Source organism: Cucumis sativus, chromosome 3 (genome assembly GCF_000004075.3).
Source record: "Cucumis sativus cultivar 9930 chromosome 3, Cucumber_9930_V3, whole genome shotgun sequence".
NCBI lineage: Eukaryota > Viridiplantae > Streptophyta > Magnoliopsida > Cucurbitales > Cucurbitaceae > Cucumis > Cucumis sativus.
The window spans coordinates 25,126,108-25,144,511 of NC_026657.2; the positions used below are offsets into that span (position 1 = coordinate 25,126,108).

General features: G+C 35.4%; 2 protein-coding genes across 3 annotated transcripts; one reads left to right on the top strand and one right to left on the bottom strand.

Moving 5' to 3' along the window:
- The first annotated feature begins 562 nt into the window (after window positions 1-562).
- Window positions 563-6,576, top strand: LOC101204012. 2 transcript variants are annotated; one of them, XM_004152024.3, is made up of 6 exons: window positions 563-1,401; window positions 1,518-1,695; window positions 2,532-2,608; window positions 2,756-4,585; window positions 5,073-5,223; window positions 5,688-6,576. In XM_004152024.3, exons 2-6 carry the CDS (start codon window positions 1,557-1,559, stop codon window positions 6,380-6,382), a joined length of 2,892 nt encoding a protein of 963 aa, XP_004152072.2. In that variant the 5' UTR covers window positions 563-1,401; window positions 1,518-1,556; the 3' UTR covers window positions 6,383-6,576. The 2 variants fall into 2 exon arrangements, with proteins under 2 accessions (XP_004152072.2, XP_011651630.1); XM_011653328.2 differs by having other exon boundaries at window positions 1,524-1,695.
- A 1,596-nt stretch (window positions 6,577-8,172) lies between these two features.
- LOC101206480 (tetraspanin-18) lies at window positions 8,173-11,707 on the bottom strand. Its single transcript, XM_004151963.3, has 6 exons — window positions 10,815-11,707; window positions 10,170-10,269; window positions 9,673-9,753; window positions 9,488-9,592; window positions 8,711-8,890; window positions 8,173-8,615 (listed from the first exon to the last, which is right to left on the bottom strand). The coding sequence occupies exons 1-6, from the start codon at window positions 11,138-11,140 to the stop codon at window positions 8,565-8,567; spliced, it is 843 nt and encodes a 280-aa protein (XP_004152011.1). The 5' UTR covers window positions 11,141-11,707; the 3' UTR covers window positions 8,173-8,564.
- Between the last annotated feature and the right edge of the window lie 6,697 nt (window positions 11,708-18,404).

The following is an 18,404-nucleotide window of genomic DNA, read 5'->3' on the forward strand; positions in this document are numbered from 1 at the left end:
GGGTTGTTCCCTTATTAAACATATTGTTGTTGTTTGGTGCCTTGGCCTTGGACAATGAGATCCTCTAGTTGTTGTGTTTAATATATATGCCTCTAGAAGAATTACAACATTTATAATCATTTAGTATCCAAATTCATGAATTTGAGAAATTTTATCATTTATTTATTTAAATAGCTATATTGTTACTATTTATTGTACCTCCATCTTTCACGAAAGTTTAAGAAAAATATACCTTAGGAAGGAATAATTTTTGTTAAGAAGAAAAATATTTTTTAAAAAAAACTAAAGAACTTGGGGCATTCTTACAATTGAACTAATATATAGATTAAACCTTCGAAAACGTAAAAATTATTTAAAAGAAGAAGAAGAAGAAGAAGAAACGGACTTTTGAATTACTGTGGTTAATAATTGCATTGGGATATAGGCTTCCTTGGATAATACCCGAAAAGGGTAATTTCAATAGGAAGACAGATAGGGGTATTTTCGTCTTATTACTTTATTTATATTTATTTTTATCCGTAATCGAACGTTACAAATGAATTAGAATTGACAAATCAGTTCACGTCCGACGAACGGAGGGTCGGTGGAGGGTATACAGAGTCCACTCTTCACACACCAATATTCTCTCTCTACAACCTCACTCCGAATCAACATTCTCTCTCTCTATCTCTAACGCCTGAGCTCCGGTGATTCCATGGTTGTTTTCCGGAGGAATGCTGCTGTCCGGCCATTTCCCACGCTCCAGTTTGTAGTTTGTTCTGCAACTCTCATCTCTAATTTACAATGCAGCTTCTTGGTCACAATGTCAGAATCTTGATTCTTTTACTTAGAAAAGCTGTGTGAAAATTGGCTCCATTTGCAGTTGTGTGTACTGTGTTTTTTCTTTTGTTTTCTCCTTGATCTCGCTCTTCCAAAGCTCGTTCTCCAAGTTACCATCTGTCTTTCTTTGCTGCTTATTGAATCTGACTTCACTCTCTCTCTTTCTTACCTTTATCTTTCCATTTTTTCTTTTGTTTGAGCTAACTTTTGAAGCTAGATTCTTCCCTTTTTATCTCTTTTTTTCTTTTGCCCCTTTCTCTTTGTCTCTGCCCAGACCCATTTTGAATCTGAAAAAAGTTGCTTTATTAGCTTTTGGTCACCTATTGGGCTCCTCCTGCTCTTAAGAGTAGGGATTCATTTCTTAATTTTAATTATCTTTTTGGGTTTTCTTTTAGAATGTTTATCTTGTGGTTACCAGCTAAATTCAAAGTAGGTCCCCTGAGACTCTGATATTTTTTTTATTCTGGCCTTTTTTGCTCTTTGAACCTTCTATTCACGATGAAATTCCATAGCTGTTTGCCTCATTGAAGGTGATTTTAAACCTCAGAAACAGATCCTTGATTTTGCAGCTAGATTATTCAGGTTGGGATATGCTTAAACTTACGTCTCATTTTTATATGATAAGATGTCTCTGTCTGTGTGATTATTTTAGCTCCTTCACCTAGTCTTAGACGTTTTGTTTCTTGTTCCATTGAAAGTTTTAGCATTACTGCAACCAAGGGGTTAAAAGTATTGAGATGAATGGGATTCAGAGAAGAAAAGTTGGTAATAATGAAAAGCCTTTCCCTGGCTGTCTGGGAAGAATGGTGAACCTCTTCGATCTGAGTACGGGTGTCTCTAGGAACAAGCTTCTCACCGATGCACCACATCGTGAAGGTGACCTCTATTTCTCTCTAAATACCATATTTTGTTCAAATTAGTTTAGTTTATCTTGTTAAACTTTCATTATTGTTTAATTATTGGTAGAGTTTAGTGGGTTCTCTTACACTAAGCCTAATTTCAAATCTTGTCTCATATATTTTTTCTTTTTTTCCCTTATGATTTTCAGTTGTCTTTGGTAGGGTCAAACTCCATGATATTCAGGTGTAACATAAGTATGGAAAATGATGACTTTTCTTCCCGTTTGGATTTTTTTGATTAGTTGCTATGTGACTTGACCTGACCTGTGGCTGTTATCAATTCAAACCACAGCAATGTTGATTCACATATGATTGGGCTATTAGTTTTACCGTCTGTTTGTGGCCTTTAAATAGCTGTAGCCGCTAGCCAGTAGAGGGGATGCGAAGGAAGAGAAGATGGTGGATTGAGGAGAGGAGAAAAATGAAATATTATATTATTTGGGGGGCTGGGTGCTCAAATTTTACCACCTCTTTTTTCTGGACTACCACATATAATTATTACCTAAGAGGATTGACCAATTGGGCTTAGTTTTTCAAGTAGGACATGTAGACTATCTTATTCTCTCTATTACTAAATTAATCCCAAACGATTTCCTCTTCACGGACATTGGTGATTGCTGCTTTTTAGTCCCTTGTTCCGTTTCCGTAATTTTTCATTTGTTTGTTTCAACGGAAACTGCTTTAGTAAACTTTATGATCTTTTTGTGCGACCCACATATATGGACATTACTTCTGCTGCTTATATTTGGGTTGTGCACATTCTTTTTGTTGTTTGATTGTGAACGGTATGACAGAGATGTGGCTATTTGACAGGTCCTATTCTCTCAAGGAATCAGGCAGATGTGGCAAGGATGTTTAATCACTCCATAAATCAGTCTGAAGATAATCTGGTAATCTTGTGCTCCACTTGTTATAAAATTTTTCAAAATCTAATCATATGGAGCTGGAGGTTCAGAACCATGCATGAATTTTTTTCTCATTTAATTGTTATTCACAACTCATTATCTTGATACTCTGCGTTTGTGTGGATTGATCAGAGTCAGACAGTGCCTGAATTGCGGAGAGCATCAAATAAGAGAGCAAGTGGAACACCTGTGAAGATGCTTATAGATCAAGAGATGTCTGAAATGGAGAGTACGCAAAGTCCACCCAATGTGGTTGCAAAACTAATGGGGCTTGAAACTCTCCCTCATCAGTTTTCTGGTTCATCTGTTCAAAGAAACAATGTAAGAACTTGCCCAAAGAGTAGAATTCAAAACCATAGTGACTTCTTAGAAGAGGGAATGAAATACCAAGTTGATGAATGTTCAGAGCAGAAAGAATATAAAGATGTATATGAAATATGGCAGCGATCTCCCCAGACAAACTATATTAAAGAAAAACTGCCAAAGGGAATGGAAAGTGAAGTTGTGAATGATAGAAAGATGGCTCTTGTTCGCCAGAAGTTTGTAGAAGCAAAACGCCTGGCCCCAGACGAGAAAATGCGGCAATCCAAGGAATTTCAAGAGGCACTAGAAGTTTTAAGTTCCAACAAGGATTTGCTTGTCAAATTTCTGCAGGAGCCAAACTCTTTGTTTACTCAGCATCTGAATGAATTCCAGTCCATCCCTCCATCTCCTGAGACGAAGCGCATCACTGTTCTTAGACCTTCAAAGGTCTCTCGGGATGAAAGATTTACTGAACTTGAGAAAAAAAACTATAGACAATCAAGGCTACCAGCTCAGAGGGGTCAATCGGCTTCTTTGGATAGAAGTGATTCAAGACTTTCCCCTACTCCAGCTACTAATAGAACTAATGAATATGCTGTAGGTGTTCAACCAACAAGAATAGTGGTTTTGAAGCCGAGTCCTGGGAGGAATCTTGATAATAAGCCTATAGCCTCATCACCTAGTCCATTGCCTAGAGCGGTGCAGGATGGAAGCTTCAATGGAGGATTTGAAGATGATGATGTGAAGAAATCAAGAAAATTTGCAAGGAATATTACTCAGAAAATGTGTGACAATCTTTTGGGTCATCGAAGGGATGAAACTTTGATTTCTTCTGTGTTTTCAAATGGTTATACTGGTGACGAAAGTTCATTTGAAAAATCCGAGAATGATTATGCAGTAGAAAATCTGAGTGATTTGGAAGTCATGTCTTCCTCTTCGCGTCATTCTTGGGAATATGTTAACAGATATAGTAGCCCGTATTCGTCATCCTCATTCAGTCGAATATCATGTTCTCCAGAGTCATCTGTGTGTAAAGAAGCCAAAAAGCGACTGTCGGAAAGATGGGCCATGATGACGACACATGGGAACTATCAAGAGCGTAGGTATGTTAGGAGAAACTCAAGTACATTGGGTGAGATGCTTGCACTGTCAGATGCAAAGAAATCAACAGTAACAGATAATGAAGTTAATGAACATGAACAAAGTGATTTAGACCCCTGTTTTAATAGGGATGAAAATATAGAATGTCTGGATGATTCTCCCACAACGTTTGAAATGTCGAAATCTGTCTCAGGATCTTCTGCATTGTTTGGTGTGCTTAATCTTGAAGCTTCAGATCTTGATATCGTCAAAATTGAAGATTCGAAGTTGTTAGGAAAGCCTAAGGGTGTTAAGTCATCATTTAATGAGAAAGTTTCAAGTTTATTTTTCTCTAGGAATAAGAAAACAATAAAAGAAAAATATAGTGGATCTCAAACTAAAGATGAGCCCCAATCTTGTAGTGCCGAGACACTCTCATCCTCAGCTTTCATTCATCATTCTAGAGGTTTTAGTAATGCTGCATCTCATTCTAACGATGGTGAAGGGTGCTCATCCGGCACTTCTTTCCTACATTTAACAAATGTGGCTGGTAGAGGAGGTGCAGTTCTTCATCATGAGGTAAATCTTTCCTTCTGTGGTTGTAATAATTGCATGCTAATCTATCTGATGTTATATCTTGACGTCTACACATGATGCATAGCATAATAATAATATGCAGTTATACCTTAGTCTGGAATTTTAAGAAATTATATCCCAATAAGTTCTTGCACCTTTTGGTCAATTTCAAATTGTTGTGAAAATCTCAACAGTTTTAAGAAATATGCAATATCATTAGTAACTTGTTTATTTATTAACCCACCAAGTTCAACAATTTTTGGCCCAAATTTTGACAAAATTTGGTTCGACTTTCCCTATTAAGTTTTGTATGTTTTTCTTTTGCATACATAGGGAGGGGAGTTGGAGTTACATTAAATGCCTGGCAGAATAACTCGAATGCAGTTGACTTTCGTCTGCTTCAGTAGTTGCATGAACATTTTTTTCTATATAAATCAAACCATTTGATTGTAACTAGTAATTGAACTGGGTCGTATTCTATGATCTGCAGGCAGGGTTGTCAGTGAAAAGGCCATTCGTGGCTGGAAATGTTGGTGAAAATCAGGAGCAGCCAAGTCCAATATCCGTTCTGGAACCACCATTTTTTGAAGATGACAACACACATTTAGAATTGTCCAGCTATTTGAAGCCAAGGAATCAGGGTAATCACCTTCCTCCCCCCTCTTCTAAATAACAACAGTATGTTAGGATCCTACCTAACAAGAATTATCTCAAGAACAAAGGATGAACTCAAGAATAGTTAAAAAAAACAATCAAATATGAAAATATACGAAATATATTCTAGAATACCATAAGAACAAGTAACAAATTAGCCCTAGCTTTTCGAAAGGGACTCCCAAATTCCCTTACAAGGAAATCCCTCTACAAAATTCTCAACCCCAAACCCTCTATTTATGACAAAAAAATCATATTCACCTTATTAGCTAATTACTGATATGCCCCTTTTAAAAGCCACACTATTGTTCTCCTAAAAACTGTAGTATTTCTATGACTGGGGGCCTTACATAATAATAATGAACAATTAGCGAATACGTAAGCTAGAGCAAAAAATCGTAATGATTTATCTATATCTATCAGCATCTCATACAAAATTTGAACTGAACAGAGTTCTGTATGCCATACAAGAATAGCCTCATCGACAAATCACCACCGATAGAATCAATTGCTCGGAGTATATTTTGGGATGGTTCTTATTCAGATTCATCTGCTCCTTGTGCACTCAAGTCTGCACCAGTTTCCACTTGTCTGGAGGAAGAACAAAACTGGCATTCCCTTGTTCAAGCTCTTCTTACAATGTCTGGTCTAAGTAATGAAGTACAACAATGTAGCTTATTGTTTGCCAAGTGGCATTCACTTGCCAATCCACTAGATTTGTCTCTAAGAAACAAATATGCCAATCTAAACAGCAAAGAGCCAATGCTCGAGGCCGAGCGAAGGCAGCTACGATCAAGTAGGAAGCTAGTGTTCGACTGTGTCAATGCTGCCTTGATCGATATAACAAGTCAGGAACTCGATCACAGGCGAACAGAAATATTGGCCCAAGACACATCACTAACATTATTGGACTGTGTTATGGTCAAAGTGAAAGATTGGGTTTGCGTTGAATCTAGATGTGTTACAGGAGACATTGGGGACATCAACAGCCTAGTAGTGGAAAGGGTAGTCAGAAAAGAGGTAGGAGGAAGAAACTGGGATGAGCATCTACGGATGGAAATGGATAATTTGGGAAAAGAAGTAGAAAGGAGATTATTGGAAGAGCTTTTGGAAGAGGCTGTTGTTGAATTGACGGGTAAAGTTTGATTAGAATTTGCTTTTCTTTCTGTTGTGTTCTAAATTAATTCATTACTCTCACCTTTGTATCTGATATTCAATAATGATGGTCCACTGATTTATTTTGTGTATGTTCAGCTAAGTCTCCCTACTTACCTCTAAGATTCATTTTTGTGAAAATCCATAGATATAATATATAGGAAGCAAAAGCTTCATTTTGATTATTGAACTTTTTATTTGATTCATGCCAAGTTCTTTGGGGATTAAAGTATGAATAGGGAAAATAGAAAGAACATATTATCCTGTAACAGGCTGTGAGATTCATATTTGGATTCCAGGGCATTAAGAAAAAGGGATTCAACTTTATTCATGGGGTCCATTGTTTGAGAGTGGATTTTGATTCATTCTTCACACACTGAATTTAGTGGGAGTTTCTCTATCCATTTTGGAAGTCGCACTTGAACCCAGGTAGACATGTGATTGCATAACACTATTAAATAAAATGAAAGGTTATTTTAATTACCCCATCTAAACTCACTTAATTAATTAATTATTGAACTTGATAACATATAATTATTGGGTTAAATTAACCATAGAAAAGGTTAAAATTCAACTTTTGGTCTTTTCTGTTGGGAGATTAATTTAGACTAATATGGCTTAGAATTAGAATTTAGTCCTATGATTGTCCATTTATGGAGATTGTTATCAAGCTATAATTATGAGGGGAAGGTTTATGGAGGTTGTTATCAAGCTAGAACTATGAGCTATTTATAAGGTTTAATCAAATCATACAATATTTATAGGTTTTTTCTTCTTAATTTTAAGAAATTAGGGTTTTTATTAAAGCCTAACTCAACCTTACCTTTCATACATATACTTTCTAATAGGGGTGTAAGAATAACTCAACTTCGACTATCCAATTCATATTATATAGATTAAGTTGGGGTTGGAGATTTTTATCTTTTTTTAGTTTGTTGGATTTTGAGTTAAAAATTTTGTTCAAACCAACTCAATCCGAATTAGTTATATATGTATATATTATTATTTATTTATTTAACAAAAGTTAAACAATCTTACGAGTTCCAAATTTATACTTAATGATTTCCATCTACAAACATCAAAATTTAGAAACGAAGGAAAAAATGATAATACCAACCCGGGTACACCCTTCCTTTCTAAACTAATGCAACTTAACACAACACTACCTTTCACACACAATACCTCCTTTCTAGACTTTAGCATACCTTCTTTCTAAACTAATAACACTGCCTTGTGTAAAACACTTTCAAACACATACTTCCTTTCTAAACTAATGTAACTTAACTTTGTGCCTTATGGTACATTCAACGGGCAGAGACATTCGACACGCAGAGACTCAGATTTGAAATCAAATGTCTGAGAATTATTGAATTCTGATGCATGTGAACTTATTTGATGGAGTTCTTATGCGTCAAGATTACAGACGCCTTCAAAACAATGCCTTCTACGTACCCAAAAATTTTTAAAATACCTTGATTTGTCAAAAAGTGTAATATTACACACCATTTCATCTATGTAACATCCAAAAAAAAAAACAGAATATCGAATGGATATGGAGACAATTGTGGACTACTGATATAGAATCTACATTATTTCAAGTTTCAACTTTCATACAAGATTCTAAAGATTATATATATATATATAACAAAATCATTGAAGGAGTCGTGTTTTTATCGCAGCTTTTTACCCATTAGTTTACCATTGAGCTGCAGTCTGCGACAGCCTTTCAAGATGCCCCTTTAATCTCAATGGTATTTGTTCCTCAGATGAGTGTTTATGCATATATATTAAAGTAGCAGTCATAGTTCTGATCCTGAAAAAGGAAGTTTCTACAAACAATCCATTAGATTAGACCTCAACTTCACAAGAATCAGAATGGAAAAATAGAACTCATTCAACTTCCTCAATTTCGATGATATTCACATCTCATCATACACACCACAACCTTCCATTCTTACACAAAGCTGATTGCAATCTATCCTATCTGACCAACCAAAAATCAAAGCACAAGACATAGTGGAACAGTAACTTACAGACACCAATGACCAGTTCGCCTTGAGACTTTCCATTAAAGTCCAAGGTTAAATAACAATGTAGCAAAGAGAGAATCTGGTAGTAACGTCGTGGTTCCTCTGATCTGCGCAAGGAAGGCTTTCTGTTTCAACTGCCTCATTTATGAACTTTGGTTTGATGAATTGTATCTGTCACTGTTGTTCAATCCATACTGCAACGAAAGTGAAACTACATTTAGAAACAAATTATCTGGAATTTACCCTCCCCTTTTCTTAAAAAAGAAGAGTGCATGGTAGAACACAATACCTTTTCTCTCATGCGGGCGCCCCAAAGGTCAAAATGAGCACCAGCAGCTTGATTTGCTGGTGGATTAAGCAATGGCTCCCGTGTTCTATCTCGAACACCAACCTCCTCTTCTGTGTCATACTCAGTTTTACGGGTTGAAACCATGGATCTCAGAATAATTGCTAGCAGCAGAGACAATGCCTGAGGGGTTGCATTAAGGATTCGAGTAAATGGCGTTAACAAGTATAATCAAATAGTGCCCAAGAGATTAAACTATAAAATTCAAGTAAACTGCATAGACAAGCAACATAAGCCACCATCCTAATAGATGAAAAGAGATCACACGGCCAGAGGGGAAGCTTAGACGAACTTTGCATGAATCAAATAGAAATCATTTAAAAGAATATTCATATTCATATTCCTTAAAACGCTGCAATATTACTCTTGACCTTTCATAAATGTTTCAAAATTACTATTGAGTACAAATCTGTTAGAATGTTGGACAAAAATTAGAGCCTATAATGGCACTCTAGTGACACCAACGGAACGCAAAAACAGCCACACCATCCCAAATTTTCAAATCACCATCATGCACCCTAATTTTCATCTACAATTCTATAAGATTTCTACCCCAACGGTAGTTTCAAACATTTATGAAAGGTTATTGCAACTTCTCAAAGAATAGAGTTATATTTAAAAAAATAGCAAAGATGGTGTGAGTTATCTACAACTTAGCCTATTAATATTCAACCACAAAACGAATCAGAGGGGTAGATGATTAGTTGCCATCAAGTCTACCTGGGTTGAAATTACAACGATACCAATCCACTTGGATAAATTGATGTTGTCTTCAATGAAATGCCTAAGTTCATCCAGTTCACCAGTTGGGTCCAACGGAAGATCCTGCATCATCGTTTTCAGGTAAATATATATTGACAGAGGAATTGGCACAAAAACATTTGCTTCCATGTGCAGAGGAATACCTTCTCCCACGAGCGATCAATTGCAATAAATGCCACCAAACCCACTTCAACGATAATAAATAGCATTATAAGCATGTTATACTAGGATTGCTAGGTTAAGGGAAAGAGTGCTAAATAGAAATGTTTACTTATCAAGAAACAAAGTACTTCCCACTTCAAAATAAAACAGTACAAAAGAGCTGGGAGTAAATGCTCTCTTAATGAAAAAAAACTGGATAATAAGATGAAGTGCACAATGGAAGAGAGTACATCCTCTTTCCTCCTCTATTTTTCCTGAATTAAACCACTGGGATACAATTCTTCAGTAAGTTCCATAAGATCACATGCGTCCCTTTAGCAAGTTTCTATCAGTTCGCATGAATTCTACAAGAGATATGATTCAGTTGTTTTACTCGAGAGCAAATGCAAATTCATTATCGAAATATTTTAAATGCTTAAAGTATGGCAATATCTAGAACTGAAAAACAAGCTGTAATAGGGTAAAAATGGTAGGATACGAAACAGAGGCAGCAGCCACTTATTGCTTCAGCTGCAATACAGCCAACTAAAGTAATACAACACAACAAGACGCCAAATCCCATGAAGGAGTAGATGAACCTGCCACCACCAACAAAGACAAACAAAACATCAACTTAACAATCTTACTAGCCTATTGAACTCGACACTCGACATTATTACCAAATATGCAGCAATGATCACAATAATAACTCAAAAATTGGGAGATTTATATCTTAAAGTACCAATTAATACAGAAAGAGAATCAACAGGAAGAAAACTTTAGCAAGATTCATGTTTAGGTCACTTCTCAAAGAAGAATCCCATGATCAATCATAAACATAACATGTCGTCAACATAAAATTGATGCCAATGAAGTCAAATAGAAATAAATTTCAAACAGTACAAATGATTGTTAGGAAATGAAGAAAAGAAAAGAAAGAAAAGACAAGGCAAGTTGAATTAATTTAGAGTATAAAATCAAAACCCTAACGATTTAAATCCGCAGCCAAGAGATCATAGATTGCGAAAACTTTCACATTCATAAACGCGCTACATGGAATCTCCCTAATTAAAAACTTACAAGAAACACAAGAAGTCGGGAAGCTCACAGAAATTCCCAATCTACAAATTCAAACAAATCTCACCAAGGGGCTGGAAGCTTAAAGGCGTTCAATTCAAGCTTTAATTCTTCCCTATCGAACTCAGGAATGAAATCGGCAGCTAAATCCATAGCTGTGATCCGATCGGCAACAGTGACTGATTCAGAATTTAAATAAAACGAAACCGAACTAGCCGCCGGAGAAGGAGCCAAAGCCGGTACAGGAGGAGGCGGAGAAACAGGAACATGGTGGTTCCAGCGATCAAGCATCCATGCAGAATAAACTATAATTGAAACCCCAACAAAAGCTTGAAGAAAATTGAAGCATTTGAGGATGAAAGCGAGAGAAACATGACAACAAGTGCGAGCCATTACTTGTTCTTCGTCTAAAATGAATTTGAAGGTCAAAGAATTCGAACCCTAATCCAAATTTCGATGGTTGGTTTTTGATGGGGGACAAATGGGAAAACTTTTGAGTGAATGATCAAAAGAGAGAAAAAGAAAAGGTGGGAGAGAAAGGGTTAATCTCAACAAATCGTATGGCTTTGGGTTCACTTTGGATTCGATTCTGTATTCGAATCGGAACGATCGATCGGGTCGAAGCAAGGCTGTATTATTATTAAGAAACTAAAGATTTATCCACAAAAAACACTGGATTTTCCCTCTCTTTCCCTCTCTTTCCCTCTCTCTGAATTTGAATGAATTTGCTTTTACATTATTACAGCATTGCTCTCCCAAGAAAATGAAGAAGAACAAGAAACTATTTATAATTCTCTTTAGGGAAAGGGTTAGAATTTAAGGGCAGGCAATCGAAATGAATCCATGTAATTTAATAACTTCCTTGTTTTCCATTTTTGTTTCTTTTCTTAAGAAAGTTTGATAATCATAACCCATTTCTCGTTTTCAAGATTTAGAAAATGTTTCTAAAAATTGAAAGAAAGAAAAGAAAAAAAAATAGAGAAGCCTGGATATGTTCTCATTTTATTTGCTTCTTTTAGATACTCTTAAAATCTTTATTTAGCTCATCCCTGGAAAGACATGTTTGTATTCACATTTTCATTTTTTATTTCTTTTAATTTTTAATTTTCATGTTTTTTCATTATTATATATTAATTTTTTATTTTTTTTATGAATTAATTTACTTCTCAAATATTTACGGTCCTTGTAATAAAATTTGAAAAGCCCATGACTCATGAAGCTCAATTATTTTTTCATAAATTCCACGTATGTCTTGTGATTTATTATCTTCTTCACTTTTTCTTCTTTTCTTGCAATTTATTCATCTCTTCCAGATTTTCTTTTTTTGACGTTTAAAGTACAAGATTCAATCATTTAAATCTTCTATTTCATCTTCATCATCTTCAATAAGATGCTTTGAAGTTGTTTAACAATTATTTCAATATTTTTTTCATTTTTCTCATCTTCAAGAATATCAAAATCGTTTAAATATTATTTGAAACTTTTTTACGATTGTTTATATTTCACTATCAAGATCTGTTGTAATGACTTTGTTTTCAATAAGAATTCTAAATTTCATCTTCATTTTAATTGTTTAGAAGATTAGAAAATTTCGATGAGAATTCTATATCTCATTATCATGATTTTTTTCGTTTTTGGTAGAAATTTTAAATTGTTTAGAAGATTAGTAAAAAAATGGTAACAAAGAACTATGTATCATTGCATTTCTAAACGACTGTGTATCAAAATCTAAACAATTATGTATATTGTATTCTACGATTGTTAGATTTAAAGTTTTCCATGATCATTTACATTAGACTATATGATCGTTTACCATAATCAACACGATCGTTTACCATTATCAAAACGGTCGTTTATCATAGTCAACATGATCATTTACCATGTTTAACGCTATCGTTTAAAGTATATTATTTCACTGCAGAATCGTCTATCCTTGTATTGTGATTATGATTATCATTTTTTTTACTTTTTCTTCTTTTATTAGGTGATAGATGTGCATCTGGTTTGGTGGAGTTTTGAGTATGCAGGGTAGGTTCTCTGTTAGTGTGTCTATTCGATAAGTCATTGGTCATGATCATTGTATGTGAATTACTTGCTATATACCTCTTCATCGCATAACTATATAATCCACGTTGAATACAAAGTTTTCTTACTGCTTGCCCAAGTATAAGCGAAACAATAGGTTTATCTGGGTGATCCAAAGTCGAATACAGGAAATTGATATCAAACTTTAGTTCTAAAACCTACTTCTCAATTAGGCGATATAAAAGAATAAACAATTAACATATAAAAGAATAAGAACTAGAAAGAAGACTACTTACATATGCCTAAAGAATCTATAGAAGGGTAGGAATGGATGCGAAATGAATACGTGAACTTAACTTACTTGTATGCGAGAAGTGAGTGAAAGAATGTCTTGCATTATAACATGATTAAGCAAGGTGATAACCTTGGTGTGGTATAGCTTACTCAACCATCTTATGATTAAGGCATGCTCATCTTGGAGTCATATTATACGCCACGTACGATAACCTTTTGGGATCCATATGACTAAGTATGATAAGGTGATATATATCCAGAAGAATTCACTTATAAATCATACAGGACTTCGCAATTAAGGGCAGCAATCTCTCAGTGCCTAGTGCTCGCACTTGTTTACCTTTCGGGATACAAATGATGAAAGGTGTCTCGTAAAGGAAGAGAAAACTCTTCCTTGCGCATGTTAGCTATGTCCTTGCTACTTACCCTCTCGGGTAATTGGCGACTTACGCTGTCCAAGCTATGAAAATAGCTCAACTAACGCGATAAGAGTGATAAGCGAAACTTCCTATCAAAACTTATCAACAACCTAAACTATCAATAACACATGATGGAAAATAGAGATACAATGGCTTGAAAAGGTATAAACATGTAATATATATTATGTAGGCCTTCGACCATGATACAATATAAACAATATAAATATTACACAGTGAATAAAAAGATGGAAGATAGAAGAATGGGAAATAAGACAAGTTAGACGGAATAGGAAGATGAACTTCTCTCTGTTCAGACTCTAAGTTCTCACTTATAGTATGACTAAAAAAGAAGAAAAAGAAACACTTTACAGTCGATGGAAAGACTATTCATTTCTGCCCTTCTCTTTAGACCTTGGCCCATACAGACCTTTTTTTCTTAGTGGGGATGAGGTCTTTTTATAGGCTGCTTTTGGCTGAAAACTTATGTTCTTTTGAGATTGTCAGCACTGATTGCAACTTTATGAAGTCACATCAACTCCAACTACCATTCTTGTCTTTTAGTGAACCTTCCTCGCATGATGATGTGGTCTCTCATATGAAGATGTTAGTCGCTAGATGAGTTTCCCTCGTATAGCTCTTGAGCGAGATGTTTCCATCGATTCACCAGTTTCTTTCGTTATGCTTATCCTACATGTAGACGTGGCAATTGCGTAAAACAGACATAATACTTATGTAAGATGTATTTCTAAATACTTATGTATTTACAACATAAGTTATGCCATTTGATCCTCTTCTTATGCATTTTGACCTTACAATTTTAATAAAAGAGGTTATAATAACGAGTATTTATACATGTTATCAATATCTCTATTTATCTCTTCACTACAAGAAATCGGGAGTTTCCCGACGTAGGAAAAACCATCGGAAAACATGACGTCGGTAGAAGCCGGTGTTTCCCGATGCATTTTGGTGCACATCGGGGGAAGGCATTCCCTCCAACGCAGACACATGAGAGTCGAAACTGGCTAGAATGGTTTAGGGTTCTTCCAACATGGTGCAAGATACGTCGGGAAATGTACCCCTATTCCCGACATAGAAAGTGTAGCGTCAGAAGAGGGTAGACAATTAATTGTACTGTTTGACCTTCCTCTGATGTGGTGTCAGGTGCGTCGAAAAATGGATACATATTCTCAATGTCTATAGTGTTGCATGGGAGGAAGGGTAGATTATTCATTGCACATTACCCCTTCCTCCGACGTGGTGTCAGCAACGTCAGGAATAGGTTTAGGGATTCCCGACGTGTCACTAATTGCCTCGGGAATAGAACGTTTTTGTTGTGCGTCAGAAGTTCTTCGTCTTTTTTAAATTCATTCTTTATAGAATGGAAACAAAAAAGAGAAAGAAAAATGAGAGAGGGATAGAGGGAGACCAAGAGGGAGATCGAGAAGAAGAGGGCATTGTCGTCCCCATTGTCGTCGCCGTTGTTGTCCCCGTTGCTGTCACCGTTGGTAAGTGGTTTAGTTTAGTTTTTGTTTTGTTTTAATTAATTAGTTTTAGTATTTTGATTTCAAATTGGTTTTAGGTTCTAGATTTTAGATTTCAAATTGGTTTTAGTATTTAGATTATGAATTAGTTGTAGGTTTTAGTATTGAAATTGAATTTGAAGTGTTATTAGGATTTTGAATTAGTTGTAGGTTTTAGGAATTTGAATTTGAAGTGTTGAAGTTAAGATTGAAGTGTTGAATGTTGAGATTGAAGTATTGAAGTTGAGGTTGAAGTTGAGTTTGAATTTCAAATTTTCAATTTGAATTTAGGAATTAATGGAAGGTATTTTTTAGAAAGAAAATAGAACTCCCGACGCGGGCGTCGGGAGTTCCTAACATATACATCGGGAGTTTCTAGACATCTCCTAACGCACAACATGTTGTGTGTCGGGAGTTTCTCTCCCGACACATTGTTCCCAACTTGTGTCCTGACGTATATTTATGCATCCAAAAGCTTTTTTCGACGCTTTTCATATATCTCCCGACGATTTTATGCACCGGGAGAGCCCCCATTTCTTGTAGTGCTTGTTATTTGTTTGTTATAATGAATTGTGGGATGAGATATATGGAGATAGACTATCTATCTATCATAAATAGACAGAAATAGAACTCTATCTATGCTTATCACAGATAGACAGAGATATATGTATATTTATGTCTTGTATTTCTCCTATATAATGAATTGTGTATAGAGATAGACAAACATATAAGTCTATTTCTTTCCCTCACAATTGAATGCTTAATTTACTTTCTTACATAATCCTATTTTCATTTTACATAATACACTGTCTATTGCTATAGTTTTTTTTTTATGGAGGTCATTGGAATATATACAATGTCTATGAAAATTATATAGTTGCTAGAATATTGGTAGATGTCTACCTTTAATTGTTTAGTTGGTATAATCTATGAAGATATTCAATTGGATGAGTTGCTAGAATGATCTATTTTACTAGATTTTGGTAAAAGCAATGTTCAAACTATGGTACCAATAAAAGAAATGTTTTCTCTCTCACACATTTCTATGACCTAATTTTTGAACCATTCAGAAAATGCTCGTTGGTATCCTCTGTTAAACTCTCGAGCGTTTTAAACCTGTGGACGTATCAACCGCAAGTCTCCTAATAACAAAATATTATATAATGAAGACGTAACACATCAATCATAAGATGATCTAAGTTAAAGGTTAGAAATGTTTACTTGTGGTACTCAAATATTTCACCTACATTGTTGAGAATGTACCAGTGAAATAGGTGTTTTTCTTCCTATGATAGAGGTTGAACTCTTGACGCCCCTAATGGTCTTACTTTCTAAATGAAGACATCGAACTCATCCATCAACTCATCATTCAGAATGCTATCATCGTTTCGTTCATCTCTAGTAAATCGCGTCTCAATTCCACTTAGGTATCGCGAACAAAAGGTTCCTGATTCATTCATCATATATGCTTATGCAATAGACCCCTCAAGATGTGCTTTTTTACGCACATACTATTTTAATGTGCGTAAACTTCTTTCAATATGGTACATTCAACTGTAAGAAACTGGTTCAACAATCTTGGTTTCAAATGGTAGATGAATGACAAGATATACCATTACGCTGAAGAAGGCAGGTGGAAATATTCTTTCCAATTTACAAAGTATGACTAATATATGCATGTAGTCTGTCCAACTCACTTACTCGTATCGTTCTGGTGCACAAATCACAAAAGAAGTTACACAGTTCAGTAATAGCGATATATACATGTTTTTGGTAAGAAAGCTCAAACACCTATAGGTAGAAGTCGATGTAACAAAACATGACAGTTGTGCGTTTTAAGACCTTAAACTTTCCCTTCTTTTTCATGCACACATCGTGAAATAAGAAACAAATCCATCGAAAAATTTCACTGATTTCAAGAACTTGCAAAATTCAACTCGCTCGCGGGTAGTTAATGTGTAACTTGCATGTAGCTTCACCAATCGGTTACTAACTTCTATGAGATGTAAATCTTTTCTAATTTTCAAATATTGTAGGTCCAATCGTGCATTGATGGTGTCTTTGATTTTTCCTTCAATATTCAATAATATACCAAGCAAGTTGTCGCAAGCGTTCTTTTCAATATGCATCACGTCTAGTTTATGACATAATCTCGACCAGTAAGGAAGTTCGAAGAAAATGCTTCGCTTAGTCCAATTAAAAGCTCTCTTTCTTTTCTTCTCCTTTAATGAAAGATGTTTACTAAGAACTGGAAATTCCAATTGATCTACTTGTTCTATTACTTCGTGCCCATTCATTACCATTAGAGCAGCTCTACACTCTACCTTGCCATCGTGTAGCCTACTTGTCCGCCAAACATGGTTCTTAGAAAGATAACATCGATGTAAAATATTTTCCCTCTTATCCCGAAGGGCGATCTATCTCTCATGCATATGAGACATGCATGATACCCTTTTGTACTCCACCTCGATAAATCACCATATGCTGAAAAGTCATTTATCGTCCACAACAAGACTGCGTACAACCGGGAGAAATTACCGGTAAGGGAATCATACGTAAGCACCCCAAAAGTCCATAATTGTTTAAGTTCCTCAATTAAGGGTCTAAGGTAAACATCAATTTTTCCACCACGAGATTTCTGACCAGGAATGAGCAATGTCATGAAAAAATTTGACTCTTTCATGCATTTTCAGGGTGAAAAATTATAAGGAATTAACACCACAGACCACATACTGTACGGGGTGCTCATATGACCGAAAAAATTAAAACCATCTGAAGCTAACCCTAGACGAATGTTTCGTGCATCTGCAACGAAATCAAGGAATTCAAAATCAAATTTTTTTCATCCATCTGCATCGGTTGTATGCCTTAACACATCATTTGTTCGAACGAGTTTGTCATGGTGCCATCTTATGATAGAAGATCCTTCTTGCGAAACAAATAAGCGTTGTAATCTCGGTATCAAAGGAAAGTGACGCAATACCTTTTGCATAATTTTTTTCCTTTGTTATTAGGACTAACATTGTACTGAGACTCATTGCAAGTTGTACAAAACTGCAAATCCTTAAACTCCTTCCAATACAGGACATAGTCATACTTACAAACATGAATAGTTTCATATCCCAGCCCCAAGTCACACAATTTTCGTTTAGCTTCATAGAATGAACTAGGAACATTGGTACCACACATTGGAAACACACTATTTATTAAGTCTAACATCATGTCAAATGACTTGTTACTCCAATCGTTTAAAACCTTTATGTGCATCATCTTAACCAAAAACTTTTGGAAAGAGTATTCAGAACAATCGAGGTATAACTCACTACAAGCTTCATTCAATAAGTCATGAAATATGCTTGATGTTTCTTCTTCTATATCTACATCAATCGGAGCTTC

Coding starts and splice junctions, on each gene's coding strand:
- LOC101204012 (XM_004152024.3), top strand. CDS start 1,557: ATGAATGGGATTCAGAGAAGAAAAGTTGGTAATAATGAAAAGCCTTTC. Junction 2,609..2,755: donor ATCAGTCTGAAGATAATCTG/GTAATCTTGTGC, acceptor TGGATTGATCAG/AGTCAGACAGTGCCTGAATT. Junction 4,586..5,072: donor GTGCAGTTCTTCATCATGAG/GTAAATCTTTCC, acceptor TATGATCTGCAG/GCAGGGTTGTCAGTGAAAAG.
- LOC101206480 (XM_004151963.3), bottom strand. CDS start 11,140: ATGGCTCGCACTTGTTGTCATGTTTCTCTCGCTTTCATCCTCAAATGC. Junction 10,270..10,814: donor TTTAAGCTTCCAGCCCCTTG/GTGAGATTTGTT, acceptor TGGTGGTGGCAG/GTTCATCTACTCCTTCATGG. Junction 9,593..9,672: donor TTGATCGCTCGTGGGAGAAG/GTATTCCTCTGC, acceptor ACGATGATGCAG/GATCTTCCGTTGGACCCAAC.